Source organism: Lepisosteus platostomus, chromosome 15, assembly GCF_059453375.1.
Source record: "Lepisosteus platostomus isolate fLepPlt1 chromosome 15, fLepPlt1.hap1, whole genome shotgun sequence".
Taxonomy (NCBI): domain Eukaryota; kingdom Metazoa; phylum Chordata; class Actinopteri; order Semionotiformes; family Lepisosteidae; genus Lepisosteus; species Lepisosteus platostomus.
The window spans coordinates 20,457,607-20,481,478 of NC_142625.1; the positions used below are offsets into that span (position 1 = coordinate 20,457,607).

The 23,872-nt window shown below is 42.4% G+C and overlaps 1 protein-coding gene across 5 annotated transcripts in view; it reads left to right on the forward strand.

Moving 5' to 3' along the window:
* Nucleotides 1-23,652, forward strand: part of ncoa3 (nuclear receptor coactivator 3) — a 59,782-nt gene extending 36,130 nt beyond the window's left edge. For all 5 annotated transcript variants that reach the window (XM_088608160.1, XM_088608158.1, XM_088608162.1 and 2 more), the window contains 21 exons: nucleotides 2,153-2,257; nucleotides 2,835-2,995; nucleotides 5,540-5,640; nucleotides 6,547-6,721; nucleotides 8,577-8,753; nucleotides 8,932-9,018; nucleotides 9,504-9,644; nucleotides 9,958-10,105; nucleotides 10,659-11,089; nucleotides 11,828-12,912; nucleotides 13,361-13,493; nucleotides 13,575-13,778; nucleotides 14,590-14,817; nucleotides 14,984-15,104; nucleotides 15,507-15,678; nucleotides 16,317-16,622; nucleotides 17,008-17,109; nucleotides 18,460-18,688; nucleotides 19,910-20,090; nucleotides 20,689-20,860; nucleotides 21,123-23,652. In XM_088608160.1, the coding sequence (XP_088464286.1) occupies nucleotides 2,172-2,257; nucleotides 2,835-2,995; nucleotides 5,540-5,640; nucleotides 6,547-6,721; nucleotides 8,577-8,753; nucleotides 8,932-9,018; nucleotides 9,504-9,644; nucleotides 9,958-10,105; nucleotides 10,659-11,089; nucleotides 11,828-12,912; nucleotides 13,361-13,493; nucleotides 13,575-13,778; nucleotides 14,590-14,817; nucleotides 14,984-15,104; nucleotides 15,507-15,678; nucleotides 16,317-16,622; nucleotides 17,008-17,109; nucleotides 18,460-18,688; nucleotides 19,910-20,090; nucleotides 20,689-20,860; nucleotides 21,123-21,134 (4,452 nt within the window). In that variant the 5' untranslated portion in view covers nucleotides 2,153-2,171 and the 3' untranslated portion in view covers nucleotides 21,135-23,652. The remainder of the gene's footprint in view (nucleotides 1-2,152; nucleotides 2,258-2,834; nucleotides 2,996-5,539; nucleotides 5,641-6,546; nucleotides 6,722-8,576; nucleotides 8,754-8,931; nucleotides 9,019-9,503; nucleotides 9,645-9,957; nucleotides 10,106-10,658; nucleotides 11,090-11,827; nucleotides 12,913-13,360; nucleotides 13,494-13,574; nucleotides 13,779-14,589; nucleotides 14,818-14,983; nucleotides 15,105-15,506; nucleotides 15,679-16,316; nucleotides 16,623-17,007; nucleotides 17,110-18,459; nucleotides 18,689-19,909; nucleotides 20,091-20,688; nucleotides 20,861-21,122) is intronic.
* Nucleotides 23,653-23,872: the final 220 nt, after the last annotated feature.

Sequence of the window (23,872 nt, forward strand, 5' to 3'; positions counted from 1 at the left end):
AAGAAATTCACAAAAAATTTAGTTTTATATCCTAGAGACCAGGAATCCGACCCATTAACCTCCATTATACTGAAGTAAGATGGACAATGTTTATCAGATGTAGCTGCAAGTGTTTTCGGAGATTACTATACACACAAATACAATTTTGTTTGTCATGACCTTCGGAGAGCAGTAATTTGGAATGGTAGCCTCTCCTTACTGTTTTAATGCAAAGTATATTGTACTCTGTTTCTAACTTTAGGAACTTAATCTGGGTGTTGATGTCTAGACTGGCAGTTACTTTGAAACCCTAAAATTTGTATCTTCCTCAATCTTTGTGTTTTCATGATATTTTGACACTGGATGCATTCTGAGCTACTTCTGGCTATAGCACAGGAAGACAGTTATAAAAAGGAACAAATCGTGATGTGAGTGAAGGTGAGGTGTTCCTTTTAGATGCACTGAATGGATTGTGCATCTTCTTATAAACGCAGGGGTCAATGGTTCAACTATCTTTCCTAGCTTTGCATCCTTTTTTATGTTTGCTTCCCGTCATTTTAAAAACTAATGTCTGTGCAAAAGGCAAAGGTGTATTTCTTTTTGGTAACCCCAACCTTATCATTAAATATTTGTCCATTGCAAGGTTTTCCTTTTAACTCAACTATAGCCAGCTGTGTAAAGCAATATAAGTTAAATAATTCCCTTAGTCCTTTTCTTAAATGTTCCTTGGGTTTAGTACACTTAGGGTGTACTCTTTAGTTGAGGTGAGGTTGAAGAGTTTACTTACACACAATTTATACTTCAGGTTATGCTACCACCCCTATCATAGGGCATGGTTTCCTGCTGGGATGGTTTTTGATCTAAACATAGCAGATGCACATGGAATCAACTGGAAAATTTCATGGGAGAACATGCATTACTTCATACTGCTAGTGATCAGTTTTCTGTCACGAGAGAGGCTTGTTAATGCTTCATGCATACCTTTTGTTCCATTTGATTGTTATTGTTTGTATGGAATTTCCAAGAAGCCAGTAATTTTATTGACTAGCCCAGCTTTGTGACCAATGTACCTGGACGTTGCTAAAATGGAAGTTTCTCCTGGTTTCTGTGCAGCAGATGGAGTCAAAAAGAAGTTTGGCATAAGAAAAGCGTTTGTTCTCCCCTTCTGCATCTTCAGCTGAAGGTGGTGTACTTATAGCAGGGGCAGGACTGTTTTGATCTGCTCATCCTTGAGTAAAACAGTCGATTAACTTGTCACATTAGGAAAGCAGTCATGAGCGATGGGAATTTTAAAACGATGAAGGCAAAAGGGCGTTCGTAGCAAGGCTAAAAAAAAGCAGATGAGAGACTGACTTGGGTATTAAAAAGGAGTCCAAAAAGCAATTTGCAAGCCACCCCACTATTTAGTCCTATCAATAGAAACAGTTGTAGACCCCTTTAGACTGCCTCTTAGATTAAGTTGCTGCAGTTGAACCCTGCGAGATGTCGTGGCACACATGGTGGGTTTCTGTCTAACCTGGTTCGTCATGGAGCATGGGTAGCTGTCAGCGTGGGGATAATCCATGTCTGAGCCTGTCACTGCTGCCTGGCGCACAGGCTGCTGGGAAGATGTGTGCTGTTTTGTGCTAATGCAGAGTGACAGATCTTGACTACAGGGATGCGGAGCTGGTGCCAGGAAGCCACAAGCCTGGTTGAGAGGTGCCAGATGTTGGACTCTGTGCAGGTGTTCGTTTACAGTTTCTGGTAGCTGTAGCCCCACATTGTTGCATCAGTTGGCAGAACATCTGTAGCTCAATTAAATACTATAATGTTTTTTCTTCTCGTGTGTTTGCTGAACTCTATAGCATTAGGTAATATTCAAGCAATGTTATGAATTCATTCCAGGGTATAGTTTGTTTCTAGCATCTTAATACTGCCTACTACTTCATAATGCTTTTTCTTGCACACAAGTAATGAAGGCGGCCTCATTGCCATCAGTGTAGCAGATCAGACAAGTGTACAGTCTGTGAGCTAACCCACCCCTTTGCGCCATCTGCAAAGTGCTACCATTGTTCTGCTGCATGTTGGCTCTAATGGGTATCCTTCTGTTAATACACTGAATCCATGCCTAAAACCTGGCAATCTGTAAAAAATGAAGTAATTCTCCCTGTTCTTTTTATGTAAATCTTTCCAGGTGCTGATATGTGTTCAAGATGAGTGGCCTGGGAGACAACTCCTTGGACCCCCTGTGCTCTGACCGGAAACGCAAGCTCTCCACCTGTGATACACCTGGTTTGGGGTTAGTTCTTCATTCTGTGCTGACTTTCAAGGGGTTTTGAGAGGTGTTTGGAGGTGAAGAAATCCTTTTTTTCTGGATAAGTTGCGATTTTTATACAGCTCCTATTGCCTGCTTTTTAATTGGAGAAAAATAAGTTGCCCGCCAATAAAACTTCTTATGACTGCACCGAACCCAGCACTGCAAAGTCTGGTGCTTCTCATTTTGAGGAATTTTACCTTTGTATAGCATTATAATAAAGATCTCTCTGCCATTGATTACCAGTGGTGTCAACTACTTAGTCTAGCAGCTGTGAGTCCTATTATGCTTAGGAATTGTTTTAGTGAAATTCTAATGATTTTCTTATATAGCTGAACACTTTTGCAAGTGTACCAGTGTTCCCCAGTGGCTGCCTAGTACGTTAGTTTAAAAAAAAATCAAGTTCATACTCATGACTGGTTGGTCAAGCCAGAGCTCATCCCTGTTTATGAAGTGTTAAGCCCACTGCAGGCACAGGACTCCACCCCGCAAGGGGGACTTTGAACACCGAGTCCTGCAGTGCCCCCAGTGGGCAGATCAGTGGAATTCTTACCTGTTTCAGGTGTGACAAGCGCCGGAGGGAGCAAGAGAGCAAGTACATTGAGGAGCTGGCTGAGCTGATTTCAGCAAATCTCAGCGACATCGATAACTTCAACGTCAAGCCTGACAAGTGCGCCATCCTCAAAGAAACAGTCCGCCAGATCAGGCAAATTAAGGAACAAGGTACGGAATCATCTGGAAATATTCACAAACCCTGCTGCCTGTTTTTGTAAATGTTTGTTCAAACACCCCTATCAAACTGAGAACAGTGCTCCGAAATGACTAGTTTGTGTTTTTCAGTGCTCTGAAAATAGAGGCCTTGTACAAAAGTGCAGCAACATCCCCTTTTTGATTTGTTCACCTTTTTGTTTTAGGTTGGAGAGCGAAACATAATGAATCAGCTGTTAGAGAGTTCAGTTAGAAAGAATTGTAAATTGTAAACTGGTGATTTAAGGTAGCAATGTACACAGTGAGCTCAGGTCTTGGCTGTTGAAGTAGTGATCGCAGTGCTTGGGTGTTATTCTCAGTATCTCGATAGGAAGGGGAAGAGGGTACAGCTGCATCAGACTTTGTGGAGAGGTGTTGCCATAGTTACCGGAAGTGAATAGTAGTTGCACGCACGATTGTTTCTGTTTCTTCACATCAGCATGGATGGTGTTCCTGCCAACAGCAGTGTTGCATGTGTAGTAAACCTGAAGTGTTTGAAAAATGTCTATCAAGCAATGATAATTGAAGCCTCTTGAGTGCATGAGGATTTTTGGCATTTCTGAAGAAAACAATGCACCCTTTTCTTCCTGTTGAGGATTAGAACATTGCTTGTAATCTTCTAAACTTTCATACTTGCCAATGTCTTGCTACAAGTCAAGGGTGTTAAAAATGTCATCCTCAAAATCCCAGTTACCGTTTTTGTTTAATTTAAAATGAGCAAGTTTCCTTTTCCAGGCTTAATATAGGCAGCCTCAAATGAGCTATCAATGGCTCAAGTTTCTACAGAAGCACAGGAAAAAAATACAGCCTTTCTCAAAGGACAATTGTGTGAAGAGAGATCTGCTTTTGGGGCTTTGAGAAAGTTATGTGAAGTTACGAAGAAACATGTGGCTGAAGGAGTCCATTGCTGGTATTGTGCTTTTAGGGAACTAGTAGGTTATTTATATATGAATCTTTTCACTGTTGCAGTGTTTCAGTGTTATCAGGTGTTTGTAAATGAGATATTTATGTAGTAATTGGTCCGCTAGCAAGAACATAGTTTCTGACCCAGTAATGTAGTTCGTCCTTAACGGGGGCCTTTAACAGAATTTACACATGACTAGTAATTTGATTTTTTGTTGGGCCATTTTCAACAGGTAGTACCAGATTTATATTTATCCCCATTCTAATTTCCCTTGTTGTAGTTTGTCAAAAATGTCCATTCCGCATAAGCTTCACTCTTATTTCTGTACCAATGCTGGGAAGCGAGTCGCTAGAAAAAGTTTTCAACTATGCAAATGGCAATTTTGCGTCCAAAGCTAAACAAACCTGAACTCACGGTAATGAAAAGTAGAACAGATGTTTACAGATGAACAGTTTATATACTAAATGAACAGCTTATTAAGGCAAGGATATAATCAAAATGGGGATGACATGTAAAGATGGCTCAGACTTGGAACACCGAGGTCTGTTCAGCTTTTATATCCTCCCGGTAAGTGAAAAATACTGACCTCTGGTGGCAATACTATTTAGTGCACAATGGACCTTGATTTTATCTGTAGAGTGGGCTTGGTAGACACTTGCCTGGGGGCATTAATGTAGCCATTTGTGATGATTACTTGAGTATTTATGATTACATTTCAAATAGTCAAGGACAAGTCTTTTTTTCAGTGGTTTACTGCATTTTCCTTGTCCAGGTGCCCCTTTTTGAAGCTCCTCCTGTTATGTAAAAGGTCCTGCTGACACCTCAGAATGGTGGTGTTGATGTTATTTAAGGGGCTTCATCTATGTAGATGTTTATGATCATAAGGACTTCAGTTCTATGCTGAACATTGATTAACTTTTTCATTGCTAAGTATGATTTCAGTAGCACCGTCAATGGATTAGTCTTTTTCTCAAACATGACACTGATTTTTTCATTTTTTTTTATTGTCCATACAAACATCTTGAATTAACATGCCTATCTGGATTTCAGTCTTACATGGCTTTGCTCTTCTGCTTACATGGCCCTGTCTTAGGCAGAATAACCTGCATGAGGCTAAGCACAGAGCAGTTGTCCAGTAATCCAGACCTCTCCATTGAGATCGGTCTTATCAAGCTTTCCAGCTGCTCTTGGAACTCTGTGTACCTTTCTTCTACATTGCCTGATGCTCTCACCCCCTGGAGAGAAAACAACAGAAGTTAATAAACTGTTATTGAAAAAAAAAAACATTCTTAGGGCTTTTGAGTCAGTTTCTTAAAGTCTTGATTGATACATACATGGATGTTTTTGTTTGATTTTCAGCTATTACATGATTATTAAATATCCCGATTATGGCATTCTGTAGGAATGGAAAATGTATTTGAAATCCCCTTTTTAGTAAGCAGAAGAGAACTGTTGAGGGATATTCAGCCTTTGTAACTCTTTGCACATATGTAGCAGGCTGGTTGAGTGCACCAATATCTGATCAGTTATGCTCATCCCTACAGTTTAAATCTGCATTGCAATGTTGATTGGATTTGATCTCTTCCCCTTGAGACATCTCTGTGTTTTATTTGCAGGAAAGGCATCTTCAAATGATGATGATGTTCAGAAGGCTGATGTGTCCTCCACTGGTCAGGGGGTCATTGATAAAGACCATCTGGGGCCACTTCTGCTGCAGGTGAGACTGGAGCCTGAGAGTTAATCTGTGAGACCACAAGGGGGTAGTTCAGTTTTCTGATGGGGGAGACTTAAACCTTTTGTTTTGTCTAAATCATATTATGATGCATAACCACTTTTATAGTTTCAAGAACATTTTTTCAGAAGTAAGCATACTGCGAAATCCTCTCTTATAGCTTGTACGGGATTCCTTATTGTAGAGCTAGGGCTTCTGTTTTTTGTGTTAACCGCTGGACAAATAAAACACCCCTGATGCCAGAAGTGGTAAAAGGGTGGTAATTTAGTAAACATTGGAAGAAACCACAATTTTTCACAGTGCATCTAGTATCCCAGATAAATATCTTGGTAAATTCTAAATGTACTTAACAACCCTGACATCTCTGTACCCAGGTATAGCACTGTACCCAGATCATAGCTGAGCCTTTGATACAAACATCAACTTAAAGCATTATGTTAATATTCTAAGAATAGTGTACATACTGTGGACTAAAATCACACTACCCATGAAGAGTGTACTTCAGTCACAATTCATGATTCCCTGGAAGCTATGGGAAATGAACAGCATCATCACAGTGTATTATTATTGACAAAAATAACAATTAATAAGTAAATAAAACATTTTTAGAATAAACACCATCTTAAAACGTCCTTGATCATATTGTAAAAACTCCAGAAAAATAGAAATTACACTATAGCAGCAGTAAATGAAACGCATCCTCCTTACTTATCAGTTCATATTGTTCCACAAAGACCTATAAGACCCCACATACTCGAGCAGGACAGTATCCAGTGATCCAGTGACGGTATGGCATTACGTCACACAGATGGTTTGGGATTGTTTAGTTAAACCAGTTTGGGCGTTCCTTCGGAGGTTCAGCTCAGTTCTTCAACCACCTTTCCTTCCCAGGCCCTGGATGGATTCCTGTTTGTTGTTAACCGGGACGGTAGTATAGTCTTCGTGTCGGACAACGTGACGCAGTATCTGCAGTTCAAGCAGGAGGAGCTGATAAACACCAGTGTCTACAACATCCTACATGAGGAGGACCGTGAAGAGTTCCACAAAAACCTGCCCAAGTCTAACAGTAAGCCTTCCAAATCCCAGGACTTCTGTTTCCTTGTTGTGAATCGGTGGTATTTAGAAAGAGCTTACCTCTGTTTTTGTGCATGAATAGGAAGCTCGTTGTTACAGTTTTCCTTTTTTTGGAAATGGGCAAGGTTTTGTTGCACATTTGGATTACAGCTCTTTGATTTTCCCTCATCCAGTAATCTTTAGATCTTTTTATGGCATTCATACAGACAGGCTTGCAAAACTAGTATGTTTTTGAAACCACAGGTTTCTGAACCCAAACATTTATGTGGCACAAGACAAGTTATTTTTAGATCGTTAATCATTAATAGTGCAGCTCGGGGTAGAAATATTGTACAATAAAATTTTGTACCTTTTACAGGACCTTTTTAACTGCAATTTGTTACCCTTTTCATTTAACAGGTAGTCTGTTTTATGCATTTTGCCTAATCCAATTAATAGTGTTTAACGGCTTCATCTGATGTAACTCTTCATGATATTAAATTACCTTAGAGGTCTGTATGAATTAAACATGTAGTTCCTGTGAGCATCTGATAAATTAGGAAGAATGCCTGCAGCCATTCATTAATCACTTAAAGCCCTATTCCAAATTCTTAATCCAAACCCGTGCAACAGTAGACAGGTTTGTAAGTTGAGGAAATAGAAGAGGTCAACTGAGGAGCATTTCAATGGATGCTGTTTGATACAGCAGTATTCCCTTTTTAGGTAAGATTTAGGCTTTATCGAAAAATGACTCCAACCTACCTCTATGCTAAAGGTACGTTAGTTCAAAAAATGTTTTCCTTATCGTTCTGATTTAATCGTGCTTGACAGCAAAAAAAATCTCTGCCAATTATATTTAAAGCCATGTTTCTACCACAACTTAGTTTTGCATGTCTTTTCTGGACCTGAGTGTAATGTAGCGGGTTTTTCTTCTGTTTTTTATTTGCAAAGGAGCCTTTCAGCTGAGTTCCTCGGTTTACTAGAATCAGAGTGAAGATATAAAAACTGGAGTGCTTTAGATTTGTTTTTTGACCTGGCGCTCTAACAAATGTTTATTCCTCACAAGGGTGTACTCATACGCAAGTCCATTTTCTTTAAGCCTTCTCAGAACATTAACCGGCCCACCAGTAGAAAAGTCTGTGAACTCGCGAGTCTGGGCTTCATGCATGGTGGGACTGCAAAGTCAAGTCAAAAACATTTATCTGCAGCATCCAGGTGGACACTGGTCAGAGTTTGTCCCCCAATGAGCCAGATGTGAATTGTGTGCCAGTAAGAAAACTGAATCTCATATGCATTCAAAGTGCACACTCTGCACTTTGTATGAATTATAAGAATGCTTTTTTGAGTTTCACTACACAATTTTTTGCTTCTGAGCTTTGGAGTCATTTTAGCTGAATTTTACAGTTCTATCTCCCTCAACTAAAAAACAAACTGATACTTTTATGTATCTAATAAAACAAGATACACATGATGCATCAATAACATCAGAATGTTCAGCATGGGTACATTCTACAGGTGCTGAAAGACCTTTGGGGATGTCTTGATTTCTCCCTGCTTGCAAATATTACTGTACAAGAATAAAAATATTTTGAGTTACTTTACAGTCTGAGGAAGCCTTCCTCCAGGATGTGAGAATCTTTACATAAAATCAAAAATTCAAGCCTATAGGATTCAAGGCAACCTAATGCTGATTTGGAGAACTCCGGCAGATTATGTTAATGGTTCCAGTGTCCTGAAGCATCACACCGGGAGGGTGGATGTGAAGAGCTCTGTGAGGGACATTTGTGCTGCTGGGGCGAATATCAAACGGTAATCTGCACCTCGGGCTTCTGAGAGGACTGACTCTGGCCTTTCATGCTTTCCTGTAGTGAACGGCGTTTCTTGGGCCACCGAGGCTCCCCGGCAGAAGAGCCACACCTTTAACTGCCGGATGCTGATGAAGTATGGGCACAGCCCCCCTGAGGAGGGGGCGGGGAGCCCCCGCTACGAGACCATGCAGTGCTTTGCACTGACGCAGCCCAAAGCCATGATGGAGGAAGGGGACGGTACGACCTCTCTAGCCTTGTTTTGTGAATACTCAATACTTCCCCCCCCAGAATAGCCTAGTCTTGCAGCACCTTATGCACAGGCTTGTAAGTGCATTGTAAGTAAATCCACCCCCTTTGGAATGAAACACATGAGTGTAAACTGGATGTCTGCTGAAATGTTTTTTCTCCTCCCCAGATTTGCAGTCTTGTATGATCTGTGTTGCAAGGCGCATTACTGCTGTAGAGCGAACGGAGAGTTTTATCACAAAGCATGAACTCTCAGGTAAGCTGTTTAAGACCAGTGGGAAATGATACGTTGAAAGAGGTTGAAACGGCTCAGTTTCTATTTGGCATTGCTGCTTCAAGTGGCCAAACTCGAATTTTTAGAGATCGCCTCTGCCTTGAAGTATTGAGAATCATTGCTGTGGTTTGAAACATGCAGATTATGAAGGTACCTACTGGATCTGATCCAGAGGGGGGAATCTGCATACCTCCACTGGCTTTGACAGTCTGAGGGCTAAGTGAGCCAAATGCATTGAAATCTAGGGGGACTGTAAATGAAGGGTAGTGCAAACACCATGTGGCTAGAACAACTTTTAAGCACCCAGTGACCTTTAAGCACCTTACTGACCCAGCATGTGCAAATAATTGTTCTCCTGGTGTCAATTGTAATGATAGAATTGAGAGACAGGAGAAACGTTGGATTTTGAAACTGGTAACCACACAGCTGCATTCATTATCCCTAAGCTCCTGGGTTTCCTTTAACAGGGAAACTGATTCAGATAGACCACAGCTCCCTGCGCTCCACTATGCGACCAGGTTGGGAGGACCTGCTGCGCAGATGCATCCAGATGTTCATGCATCACAGTGAGGGGCAGCCCTGGTCTCATAAACGCCACTACCAGGAAGGTATGCCCATTGGCTTGCTCGTTTTTAATGTCTGTCGTGTACAGCTCCAGCTACTTCATGAAACTGCTTGATTTGAGATTTTTTGCATATGGGGTACGAAATAGAAAAGTAAGGTCTTACCTATGCTAATTAGCTTTATCTTGGATATTGGGAAGCATATGATATACTTAGTTTTCTTTTTTTTCCCAGTCGTACAAATAAGAGGTCAGATGAGAGTTTATTTATCTCCTGGTTTTGATATCCAAGTCAATGTAGATCAGGTTTAGATAAATTAAACACCATCTTAAAACGATTTTTTCTTCCCGCCCTTCAGCCTTCATGCAGGGTCATGCTGAAACCCCTCTGTACCGGTTCTCACTGTCTGATGGCACTCCAGTGACAGCACAAACCAAAAGTAAACTTTACCGCAACCCCATGACCAACGAGCCCCAGGGCTTCATTTCCACCCATCTCCTGCAAAGGTATACTTTTCTAACCACTTCTAATAACTGGGTTGCATTCAAGCCAAGTAAGTTGTAATTTCATAATTATTTTAGCATGGGTAGATAGAGCAGGTGAGATTGTCAGAATGACCGGCAGACACTGATCATGTGCAGCAGTTCATATTCTTTTCTGGGGCATTTCTGCTTCAGGTCAGGTTTGTTGTTGGCTGCAAATGTAACACTGGTAAGTTTGTCACAGAAAGATTGTACCGGTATTGCGAGTGTCGTGAAAAAATGTCTCGTTACAGCATTGTACTGATTTGGGGTTACTTTAAGACAAAGGTTCATGCTTTAATATGCTCGGTTACCTAGTAAGTAGTCACTGTCTTGGGTCATTTTTATAAAGGTTGTCATTTGTATTTAAAAAAAGAAATAAAAGCATTCTTGCAATTCCTCATTGATCTTTATGCACAGGGTACACCTGGCCTGATCAGCAGTATCGATGGACTTGTTCAGATGAGAACCTGAGGAACTTCAGGTTGTACAGTTGGGAAAAAAAGGTTTTGATCATCTTTTTGTTTGTTTGTTTTAGGGAGCAGAATGGATATCGTGCAAACCAGGGTCCGATGATCCAGGGCATGAGACCCATGGGGAATTCCACCCCCAACGCTTCTATGAACATGCCCCCCGGTCCAGGCATGGGTATGGGGGGCAACAGAGGCTACAGCATGAACGAGTCGGGGCACATGGGCCAGATGGGGGGCTCCATGTATGGGGCCACCAACAGAATGATGCAGATGAATCCCATGAGCCAGATGTCTCAGATGGGTCAGATGAGCCAGATGAACCATCCTGGCCCTGGAATGCAGCAGCAGCCTCCATACCAGGGCAGTGGGTATGGCCTGGGCATGAACAGCCCATCGCAGGGGAGTCCTGGGATGAATGTTCCCCAGCAGAACCTCATGGTTTCACCCCGCACCCGCGGGAGTCCCAAAATGGTCCCCAGCCAGTTCTCTCCAGGAGGTATTGTACAAGCTTTTGTTTTTCAAGCTTGTTTTTTCACTGGTCATGAGGTGTATATCTATACTCGCATAACTATACTTGGTGCTTTTGTACAGTGCCCTGGTAGAATAAAATGAGACACCTGTGTTACATAGCACTGGGCACCCATGTGGGCAGTTGGTAGAGGTGTGATGTGGCTAGCTCACTAAATAGTTCATGTAACTCTATTTGTGGTTGCGTTTCAGAATATACCCGACTGTTCAGTTCAGTAAGTGAACTGTTGGGAGCAGATCCAAGACACATTTTGTCCTGTCTTTAATCTGTGACACAGTTGCTCGCTATAACAGTGCCATGGCATAATAAAATATTAGTAATTCCTTGCATTTACATAGCACTTTTAATCTCAAAGCAATTCACAATGTAGCATAGAACATCTATTGTGGCAGAGTTTAAGTGAGATATTGCTGGTTTATTTAAACATTAAGTACTGCATTGTGGATTAGAGAATGATACTGTGTATTTGCTGTTGATGTCTTACTATAACAGACCCCAATCATTGGTCATCATTTTTTGTTTGTGTTCAGTACTAAAAAAAAGGTAACTGAAAAAGTCTAAGTGAAGGTCTGTAATCTAGTGTTTTATGGTCTCACCAATTAAAATTTTGAACATTTGTTGCAAAATGTGAAAAAGTGGTTGGCTTGTAATTATGAGTCTTGAAGGCTGAGCACTAATAGGAATGTTTGCCTGCTTGTGTTGAAGGTATGCACTCTCCAATGGGCCCAGGCAGTGCTGGTGGAGCCGGAGGTGGGGGGAACAGCAACTTCTCTAGCAGCTCCCTCAATGCTTTGCAAGCCATCAGCGAAGGTGTGGGCAACCCCATGCCTTCCTCCTTGTCCTCCCCAGCACACAAACCAGACAGCTCACCGAGCATCAACTCCTCCCAACAACAACAACAACAGCAACAGCAGCAGCAGCAGCAGCAGCAGCAGAACCAGCAGTGTAAGGCAGGCCGTGTGGACTCGCCTAGTCCAGCAGGCATGTACGTTCCTGGGGGGGATCATCACCACCATCTCCATCACCACCATCATACCCCGACAGAGAGTGCTACAGACAGGCCTGACAGCCAGGCAAGCTTGCGTGGCACCAAGGAGGGCAGCGAAGTTGGTACTGGTGGTGCAGAACCTCAGAGGCGACTGTCGGACAGCAAGGGAAACAAGAAGTTACTTCAGCTGCTGACATCCCCTACTGATGATCTTGGCATGGTGGCGGGAGGTGTTCCCCCAACTGGCGCGAGCACCCCATCCACGCTGGAACCCAAGGAACCCGCAGGATGCGTCACCAGCCCCTCTTCCACTGGTGTGTCCTCTTCGTCATCCTCCTCTTCCTCTGCTGCCCAGCCCCCAGGGGGAGTCTCTTCGTCCTCCTCGAGTGCCCATCACGCAGCCTCCCTGCAGGAGAAACACAAGATCCTTCACAAGCTGCTGCAGAATGGCAACTCCCCAGATGAGGTGGCTAAAATCACAGCGGAGGCCACAGGCAAAGAGACCAGCAGCCATGAGGCTGGAGTGGCAGACCTGGGTACCATTGGCACTGCTGGGACGGGAGGTGGAGGGGTGGGTGGATCAGGTGTGCCGGACATCAAGCAGGAGCAACCCAGCCCCAAGAAGACCCATGCTCTGCTGCACTACCTCCTCAATAACGACCCCAAAGAGCCCGCAGACATCAAGCCAAAATTGGAAGAACTGGAGGGGAAGACCCAACAGAATGCCTGCAGCAGCTCAGGCCTGATGCCCTCCACCCCTGAGAACGGAGAGAACAAGATCAAGACAGAACAACCAGATGAGGTATTGAGCAGTCTGTAAGAAAAATCAAAGCACAACCAATGTTGAACTTTCAAGAAGTTCAGGTTCCGCATGTAGCTGCAAGCCGATAATGTTTTGAATGTGACAGTTTGGGAGGAGTTCAATGCCTTCTTGCTAGTCTTGATGATAAAAAAATGACTTGTGATCAGTTACGTGATTGTGATTTTCAGCAATGTACTTATGTGCAAGACCTGAAAACATTTACTTAGTTCTTTAAAACATCTGGAAGAATGATGTTTTCCCTAACATAAAAGTCAATTCATCCAAAACACACAAGTGCTTAAATCCCCATGAAAAGCAATTGGTTTCTTCTAGGTTGTTTGGAATATAAGTATACCTGTAGAGTATTATTTTTATGTAAATGTCTCCAATAAGTAAAAATTATTCACTATGGTTGTAAAGTTGAGCTAACTTTGTTTCTGTGTCATAGCTCCATGACACTCTGGAGACCATCCTTGGCGGTTTCAGAAACTCCAGCTCCAGTTTTTATCAAGAATCTGGTGTTGGAGCGGGGAGTGATGTTGCTAACAAGCAGCCTGCCTGTCCGGATGATGCTATGCACGGTAATACTCTATCCTTGTGCAGTGACCTGTCTCCTCTGTGTGAGTTAGACCTTTTCTGATGTTCCCGTCTGCTCGCTCCAGGGTTGAGGAGTCCTGCTGGGTTGAGGAGCCCGGAGCTGGGGCCACGTGGGCCCTTTCAGCGCGCCGTGTCTGTGGATGGTAAGCCCCCAGTGGGAGCAAATTCCCTTGGCCGGCGTAGTGCCCCCTGCCCCATGCTTGTTAAGCAGGAGAGCATGGATAACCAGCGCATGATGGGAGGGCCAGAGAACTTCCCAGGAAACATGGGTGGGTGTCCTCAGCTCTTTGGAGAACTATTTTTTTTTACTTTTTGACTCCATTTTAAGTATGTAGAAATTGCTTGTGCGTTAGCTAAGAATTTTGTTTCCCACAAACTGCTAGGACATAGAGTTAAAAGCATTTTTATGCTTGTCAGCCAAGGGAGGTTGTTGAAATTGTACAATGTTTTATTAAGGCCCCTTTTAGAACATGGGAAGAAAAAATATTTTGTAAATATTTGGTCTGGTTACCATGTCAAGCAGAAGCCATGCTGCTCTGCAGCTAGTTCAGAACAGAGCATTTAGATTGCTTAGTAGGCTTGAGGAAATATTGTATGCTGCCTGTTAAAACTGGCTATGTTTTATCATTCTGGAAAAGGAAAGGTGGTTGAATTCAATATTTAAAATCCTCAAAGGTATTATCAGATATAACCCCCAGGCACTTTCTGCTGAATTAATTCATATCAGAGGATACAAATGGAAAATAAGGGAACGTTAATTTAAGACTAAGAACAGGAGGCTTTTCTATGCAGAAATGGTTATAGGAATCTGGGGCAAACTCCCCTGCTACGCTGAAGCCTCCATCCTGATCTCCTTCAGATTGTTCCTTGGATCAACTGACAATTAGCAGCCGAACAAGCTTGATGAGCAGAATATTTGTAACCTTTCTTAACCTTGTGTAAAACTGGAGAACTGTAAAGCTCTGCCATTCCAGCTGTTTAGCTGCAGAATTAAACCAAAGGGGCAGGTAATGCGTAAGTATTAATGAGGTCAAGGACGATGCCTGGGTTGCATCTGAGCCGTTGTAATTTTTTTTCCAGGCATGGTGAACAGGGGTCTGGGTGTCCCACAGCGCTCTCCAATGGGGGGGTCGGGAGAGTGGGGCATACAGAGGTCAAATGCCAGCCCCGTGGGCACTTCTAGCCATCCCATGGTTCGCCCAGGTATGGACTACAGCTCCAAACCAATGATGGGTGGGCCCATGGTTGGCAGGTCGAACAGTGTGCCGGGCAACAGGTCGATGCTACAACAGCAGCTGATGGATATGGGTAAGTATTAGCAATGCCCGGCAAAATATCCTGTTCACCTTGTGGCATAAACTCACATCTTCCACACTGTTAGACCCTTCCAGGAGTGCTTTGTTCTAGCCACATTCCTTTAGGAAGTACGCTACAATTGAAATTTGAGAAATAATTCAAGATTGACTTTTTGCAGGGCCGAATGACATCAACATGGGCATGACCCCCTTCAATCAGCAGGGCCCTCCAAACCAGTCCCCTTCCTGGCCTGAGAATGTGATGCCCATTGAACACGGTCCTCAGAATAGCCAGAGCAGGTAACAGCTCTCCCGCCTTCAGCAGCCCTGCGGGGCATGCTTTTCACGCTCTTGTAAACACGCAGTGCCTCTTTTATGGAGCTGTAACTTAACAGCTTACAAGATAGCGATCTACTGCTCGGAGATTTACACACCCCTTAACCCCATCCATTAAATAAGATATCTGCTTTCCAATTAAAACGCGTTTACGAGAGGCACGAGGAGATTGTTTTAATGCAAATAAATGTCAATAATGCTAAGGGGTTAAGCCAGAATTTGCATGCTTACTTGACAGCCAATTAATACGCAGATTCATTTTAACGACCTTCCAATTGCAGACTTAACAATGCACTTTAATAAACAATGATTTCAGCAATTGCACATGGGAGTTTGTCTGGTGTTGAGCTCCTACCTGTGTTTCAGGCGGCAGTTTGCTAATCCCTTGGACGACCTGTTGGTACCGCCTGCTACCAGCGAGGGGCAAAGTGACGAGCGTGCTCTCCTTGACCAGCTGGACTCGCTGCTCAACAACACCGATGTCATGGCTCTGGAGGAGATTGACCGGGCACTCGGCATCCCTGACCTCGTCAGCCAGGTCAGAGCGCTGCTTCCTGATAATTCCGCACCGAAAAGAAAAAAAGCCCAGTACACAAAGTGATGCCCATGCAACTTTCTGTAGCTGTGAGACGCACCTCTGCCTGTTCCTTTCAGTCCTGGCTATGTAGTTGCCTTGACAGTGTTCACAGGTCACATGCAGTTTTGGAAGCAACAGCTTTAATAGCTTATGCTTTTTTTTCCCCCTCGACTGACTTCTGTTCTAATCGTCAACCCTTTAATAGTCTTCTTTTATCTACAAGACTTGATTTTTGTGGCACTGATCTGTTCTCCTATGCCTGCTCTCTAGTAGCCCTGAAAAAAAATTGAGTTCTTCAAAGTACTGTCCTGGTCTTTGTCAGACCACCAGGCTGTTCATTTTGATTGTGACTTGTGACCCATTTGGGCACTGTTGCTTTGTGGATACTGCTACACGCTACTGCTTAATTTTTTTTAATTTGGCATTCCAAAACAAAGCTTTACCATTGAAAGATACCTGGTGCTCTTCGGCAGGATGCTTGCTCTTATTTAAGAAGGGATGCTTTTGTGTCTTTTTTGTGCTTGCGTTCTTCTTGCCATAAGAAAAAAAAAAAAGAGCTATGAAAGTATTCAGTCGTCAGGTACGTTTTGTTTCTGCAGGGCCAGGGTGTGGACCCTCAGTCAGAGCCTTTCCCTGGGCAGGACCCAGCCTTGGTAATGGACCAGAAGCCCCCCATGTACAGCCAGGGTTACCCAGGACCCCCTGGCATGGCCATGCAGCCTGCGTACAGTAGCCCTATGCAAGGCCAGCCCCCAGGTTTCAACCCCATGATGAATCAGATGAGCCAGCAGGGCAACTTCCCCATGGCGGGCATGCACCCCCGCCCCAATATGATAAGACCCCGGATGATGAACGCCCTCAAGCCACTGCGACAGCAGCTGGTGCAGAGACTACAAGGCCAGCAGGTAAACCCGGTTTTAGCCAATCCCTGTTAACCATCAACCATTGACATGTGTTTCCAAACCAGCTTCATTTACCTCCTCATCTCTACATTAGCCATTAGAGGCTTAAACGGTTTTACTGCCTTTCACCCCAGCTGTTGTGGTCACATTTTGTGCCATATCAGGGGGAATTCGACCATGAACAGTGTAACCACCCCTCACTTCTTCAGCCTAAATTGTCATAGAATATTTATTGTGGCATAAGGAAGTATTGGCGATATCAGTTTGTGAACTCGGCATTCCAAATTTGAATCCAAATATTAGAATTGAATCTGAGAGAATTTAGTAGCAGGTTAAACAAGTCAAGTGGGTGAAGCTCTGTGATGGTGACATGACTTTCTGCCTACAGTTTATGAACCAGAGCCGGCAGGGCCTGGGTATGAAGATGGAGAACACGACTGCAGGGAACCCAGGTCTTCGGCCTGCCTTGCAGGCTCCCATGGGGGGACAGGTAGGTCTTCACACAATTTTACTGTACCTCCAAACTTGCTGGTCTTCTTCCAATATTGATACATCTCATTTGATTCTTAAGAACCTAACTCTTTCCCTCAAGAATTCCCCTACTACCAACAGGTTCTATCCATGCTTTCTAGATCATAAAAGTTGGGGGGAAGGGAGTACTTGTTCAAAAACATCTTCACTTTGTAGCCTGTCGGTGGTTCTCAAGCTTTTCTTTCTTCCATTTTCAATGGACTAGTCTCGGTAAGAAGCCACTATTTCTGTACTGAGGAACATTTAAGTAAATATTACTCTGAATACAGATATACCCATACTTCTTTTTATGCATGTTCTTTTTATGATGATTATGTGCTATGGAGCGTGTGAATTATCCACATTTTGAATCACAAAAGCTAACCTCGAAACTGCGGAGAAGCAATGCGAAGAAAGATTTCGGAAGCTCTGCCAAATGTAGAGTGAAGAGGAAGGTGTCATACGACTCGTTTTATATTGAATGTGCGCATTGCATTCCACTAAGTAGTATAGGTAAGAGCCAGAACAGAGCCTGAGGAGGGGCAGGAGAGACATGTGTGATATTTCACCACGTCTCGCTTCATGTGTTGTTCGCTATTGTGTGCGCTCTTACCTTTCAAAAGAATATTTGTGGTTTAGATTTTATCTTGGACCCTAAAGGTGTTAATGAAAATGAAGTGAATTGTGAGTTTGTGTACTTACACAAAAAGCAAATGGAGTGGTTACTGTACAGTACTGTACTCGGGTATAATTAATATTGAACTGTGTGCAGTTTTTATATTTATAAGTAAAACCACAGTCGGGATGTTACTTGTAATTGTTTATTTTGTCATTTTTTGGTGAAAAATGTAAAAGTAGGGGTGGCATTTTTGGGGTCCGGTCCGGATTGTGATTTTCCCGCGTAAGAAATAATGGAAATGTTTTTTTAATGAATTTTCCCTATTCGTAAGAATTTCCAGGAAATAATTACATTGGTAAAAAAAAGGTGGTATGGGTGTGTACTGTCACTTCTAAGAAAAGCAGAACCATTGTAAGCTTACATCTGTATTTTCCACACTGCTGATTTTGGGGATGAAAAGCTTTTGCTTACATTTGACCTTCTGGACTTTGGGTACCCACAGAAACAAGTAATTTGAATACAACTCCTCTGTTACAAAACTGAAGGAAACTGTGCCAGGGGTGCTTTTGTTTTATTGTGACTGTATGCCACAGCAGTTAGCGTGCGATGTTATACAGTGGAGAGTGTTGTGTCTGGGTGGTTGAACTGGGGCCCAAGCCCCCAACCTCTGGTGGGCTCATGATGGAGGGTGGATGTCTTGTCTGCTCCTAGCCCGGGTTCCTGAACGCCCAGATGATGGCTCAGAGGAACAGGGAGATGCTGAACCACCAGCTGCGGCGCCAGAGGATGATGATGCTCATGCAGCAGCAGCAGCAGGCGGCGGCTGGGGGCTTCAGCCCCCCACCCAACGTCACCGCCCCCGCTGGCATGGACACCCCCATGGGCGGCCCTCCCATGACCCAGCCTGGCCCCCAGCAGTTCTCCTATGCGGCCAACTATGGTAATGAGCTACGGTTACAAGCGCGCTCTGGAGTTCTCCAGTTTCACGGAGTACTTGTGTACTTCTTGTTTGTTAGTTATTGGATCAATTTCGTCGTCTTTTCACATTTGGACCTCTAGGCTAATGCAGACAGAAAAGGTGGGTGTGTTTCAGCGCTGTGTAAGTCAGACAGGCACAGCAAAAAACCACGAGGAGTGTCTCTGCTCAAACGAGATCCAAACAAGAAGAAATTGGAAGGTCACATTGTGAAATTGAAGAAACTGAGGGTATACAGAGGAACACAGAAGAAGAAAAGGTTTAATTGCAACTGAAATAGGATAATTTCCTTTTTACAAGTTTGTTGGCATGAATTCAAGAGATTCAAACTGATCTAAGACAGAATGCGCTTAAATCCAAGTGAAAATTTAATGCAGTTATTTAAAGCTCACCATCTAAAAAGCCTTGGTTGGTGCTTTAAAAAATAGTGACTTTTGCTGCACTCTAGTGGCAGCTATCAGATATCTGTATATGTTGTCTTGTTTTTAAATCAGTCAGTGGTGTACCTCTTTAATGAGCCAAGTAATATTTGTTTAGCAGACACTCCTATACAGGGTTAGCTTACCAGATATACAAAAACAGATTAAGTACATAGAAAAATATAATTCAATTACAGGAAAAAAGAACATTAAAAACACATGAGCAAATTGAAACATGCTGATGGTGCAATACTTGTGCAGCACACCATAAAAACAATGCAAATCAACATTGTTGAGCAACATGTAAGGAGTTACTGATTCCAGTAAAGAAGGACTCCTGTTGAGCAGAGTGCAGTATCTGGCTGGTAGTAAAAGTTCATGGCAGTGTGAGAGATCACCGGGGCTGTCAAAACCGATTAGTGCTGAGGAGTCCCTAACAGCTCTTTTCAAAGGGTAGGTCTGAAGCCAGGTACATGAGTGAACAGGACCTGCAGGTGCAGGAATGAAGAGGTGGAAATGGCGGAGTGCTGAGGTTTGGGAGGGTATATAGGGAGAGCTGCTAAACTGGATCATAGTGGTTAAGACAGCAGTAGGCAGGAATGAAGGTTTTAAAATGGATGCATGCAGCTATAGGAAGCCTGTTGAGGGACTGGAGTCTCACAGTATGGTATTAGAGAAATAAAGTCGGGAAAGACCAGGTAACTGACAGGATTCTGAATGGGTTGAAGGAATAAAAACCCTGTGTTCCTGTGCCTTTGACTTTCAGGGATCAACCAGCAGGGTGACCCTTCATTTGTCCGAGCCGCAGGCAGTCCCCCCAACTCCATCATGTCAGCTCGCCTGGGGCCCCCCCAGAATCCCATGATGCAGCAGCACCCTCAGGGTGGGCCCATGTACCCGACTGCGGACATGAAGAGCTGGCCTCAGGGGGGCATGCCCAGGAGCAGGTACAGTACACTTCCCACAGCAGCTTTCAGCCAGAGTGGTTCATTAGTCCCAACGAAGCTGAAGGACTATCTAAGGTCTATGCAAAGGTGTAATAATGGGCGTTACCTTGTTAACATGTGGCATTTAACCAAGAAAGACTGGGTATTAGCAAAAAATTATGGGTGTAGTATACAAATTCTTTGCCTGATGGTTGCTTGCCTAGTCTTTAAGTGAAGAAGAAACCTGTCTAAAGAAAGAACTTTTTGCAACATTTTAGTTGGTGCATGTCCCAAAATTCAGCGATTATTTTGACTTTTTCCTGGACAACTTAACTGAAAGGCGTTTCTTATAACATGGAGGTAATGTCTGAGCCTATGTAACACCTAAACATCTGAAATGTGTTTATGGAAAGTGCCAAAAAAGCCTGAACTGGCATTGGAATTAAAATCTGTCACAGCCATGCAAACATTTTTGCCTTTTTTAAGTGTGCTCCTGTTTTTCAGAAGCTTTCCTTTTCATAAAAAAGGGATTTAAACCCCGAGTTGAAGGATGTGCATTGACCTTTGCGTGTTCAGTAGCTGTCGGACAACTAATTGCTGCATGTTGCTTTTCCTACAGCTCCTATCCTCAGCAGCAGTTCCCCCCGCAAGGGAACCCTGGCTCTTATGGCAATATGATGATGAACGGCTCCTTGCCTGTGAATGGAAATGGGGGTCACATGGGGCAAATGCCAGGGCAGATGAACATGAACCCCATGGCAATGGGCCGCATGCCAATGGGGCCAGAACAGGTACTGGTTCTGTAGTTTTACGTTTACTCCTGTATTATTAGACTTGCACTGAGCTGTAAGGTATTTTTGCAGCCCATCTCGGTTTACTTGGATAAACTGTATACAGGTGTATTTCCTTGGTAGACCATATGTTATTACGTTTTGCATGTTAACGTGATTTCAGAGTTGCAGCTTGCCACTGCCTAAGCAGGCTGGTATTGCTTTGCAGAACAAATATCCTTTGCAGAACAATCTAACTTTTGTACTCTTGCTTTTCTTGCAGAAATATTGCTGACACCCTGATGGACTCATCACAAGTGCTAGAATGGTGATTCACTGTGAACCCTATTAAGAAATGCGTGCTCCATGTTTAGGCAGCTTAATTGTGCCCATTTCAATGGACTGAAAACAAAAACTGAGCACTGTTCCTTTGCTGAAAAGCCAGTTTCGACCAGAAGAGACCCCGTAAGGTGAACAGATCACCTGGAACGAATGCTTGGAATCTGAGGAAGTCGTGAGACTAACAGCTGGGTGTGTGTGTCTGATGTCCAATCTTAAGAACCTTATAGGTCTAGTGTGGGATTCTTGGGCCTTGGCTGTACCCTTTTAGGTAAAGGAGCTACCATATTCTCTGGACCAAACAGAAAAAAACGGTCTGATTGTAAAACTAAAGAGCAGTCTCATTTCATTAATAGAATACAAGTCATGCAGTATTTAGCCTTTTAATATGGGAAACACTCTTTGCTTTGAAATTTGATGGGTTAAGGTACTAAGCAAAATTATTTAGTAGCAATTGGGTGTTAGTGTTTGCACTTTACAGAGAGGCTAATATTGAAAGGATTGTTGCAATATTTCTTGGTCATTATAGCCTTATTCAAGAACTAATGCACAAAGCATAGCTGGTTTTTCTTTTATTCTTTAAAAATAATCAGAGGCCCATTTTAATTTAAAATGTAATAAGTGGAAAGCAGTAAGCACAGATGTTTTTTTATTATGCAGATTTAAGCAATAATTTTTCCTCTACAGTTTAGACTGAAATTGAAATGGAGTGTCATCAACTCAAAGCAAAGGTACTTCAGTATTAGATGTCACATTTTTAATTTTGGTTGTCTGTGAATATGAATTGTAAATATGCTCAAATGTATTATAACTGCTTTTGTAGGTCACATACCGTTTTTGCACAGATTGTAAGGCTAAATATTTAAAAGTTTATATATTTTTTTTCTCTGTTTCTTGTAGGTCAATACAGTTTCACTTTCACTGTGCAGTATTTTATTTGGGGGAGGGAGGTGCATTTACCTAATAAGTCATCTGATTTTGTTGTAATAGCCACTTTTTTGGATAAAGGCACTTTTGTTCCTGGTTAAAATCATCACTTTCCGTTTTAAGAGAAAATTTTATTTTATGGTGGGTGGTGGTGAAAAGAAATGGGACTTTTATTTTGGATTTAAGCATCAAATAAGTATAATTTTTAAATCTGAGTGTGGTATATACAGAAATGGGCCACCCTGCCTGGGTGTTTTCACATGCTTGAAAGGTATGTGGAGTGTAGAGTTTTATGTGGGCCTCAGCAGTGCTAGGCATGTAAGCTTTGTTAATGTTTTTTTTTTACCTCATCCTGTTCATAGATCTAATGTGAGACTGGTGGGATCAGATTTAGATTTTGTGGAACAAGGGATTTTCTTTTTTACCCCCTGCCATAAAAGCTTGTAGATGTTCCCTAAAATTAAAAAAAAAAAACATTTTTTTTAAATTCCTCGATTAACTTTGTTGCAAATTGAGGGTTTGGAATTATTCAGGATATACTCCCCATCATGACAGCCTGCAATGGCTTTGACTTCTGTTTTCTGTTTGGGCTGTGTATTCAGGAGAAAAGCATGTGTAGCTGGAGTGTGTGTGGACATTGGATTTAAGCTTCATGTGTTGTTAGTGGTGTTGAGATTGCTGACAAAGAAACTTTGTATGTGTTTTGGGGGAGACACCTTTAAGAATGAGTGTGGAATTCTGCCTTTTTTAATTTAACAGTCTGCATTAAGGTGGCATTGTGATATTTTATTCCCTTTAATGTTTCCTAATGTTCTTTGAGATATCTACCTTGTAAGACATGCGCAATCCAAAGATTTTTTTCCAGTGCTTAGAACAGTTTCTTACATTGACAGCATATTTATGTATATGTGTGTATATACACATATGCACACATGCCTACAAAAATATATATATTAAAGAATTTTTGTATATTGTATCTAGCAGAATAGAATAAAACCTGTTTTCAGTTTTACAGCAGCAGTTATTTCCTTCTCTTTACTTGTACAGCCAGCAGAGGGAGCCCCTTTGCAGCACAAGTAAAGTTGAGATTTTGGTGATGCTAACCTATACCAAATCAATATAAACACTGCTGTACTGATACGTGATGAGTGGGAAAAGTTGGAGTAAAATGAGACGCAGTTAAGGCCAATACAAAAACTTACATTAGAAATGTAGATACTGGACTGTCTGAAGGCCACTTTAGATTTTAAAGTAACTGGTAGGGACTAGAAGTTGCTTTTATTTCATGACATAGCTTAGTGAGGGATTAATTTTAGATTCTTGATGAGGGTTAATACAGAACCTTTGACCACATCATCTGTGCTTATGCTTTTTAATTCTTGAGAAAAATGCAAAATTTCTTCTTGCTCTGTATTTGTTTAATGAAAGGAAATACAAATATGAAAAACATGCGGTCATTATTTCAGGATGTAAATTACTATTGGCGGTTTTTTTCTTACTTTTCTTGATGTTAATATTGATGTAAATACAAATTTCTATTTAAAATATTTTTGAATTGTCTCTTTTTTTAAAAACAAATCTGTGTACATGAGTTGGAGTGCTGCTATCCAATGCTGTGAGACGTGGTTTTCTGTGGTTAGTAAAGATATTTCCGTTCTTCTCAGAGCAGTGATGGAGAAACATCAGAAGCCATTCTTGTGAAGAGGTTAGTGTTGAAAGTTTAGCGGCTATCTTCTGTGTTTCGTATAGAAGTGCATAAAATTAATA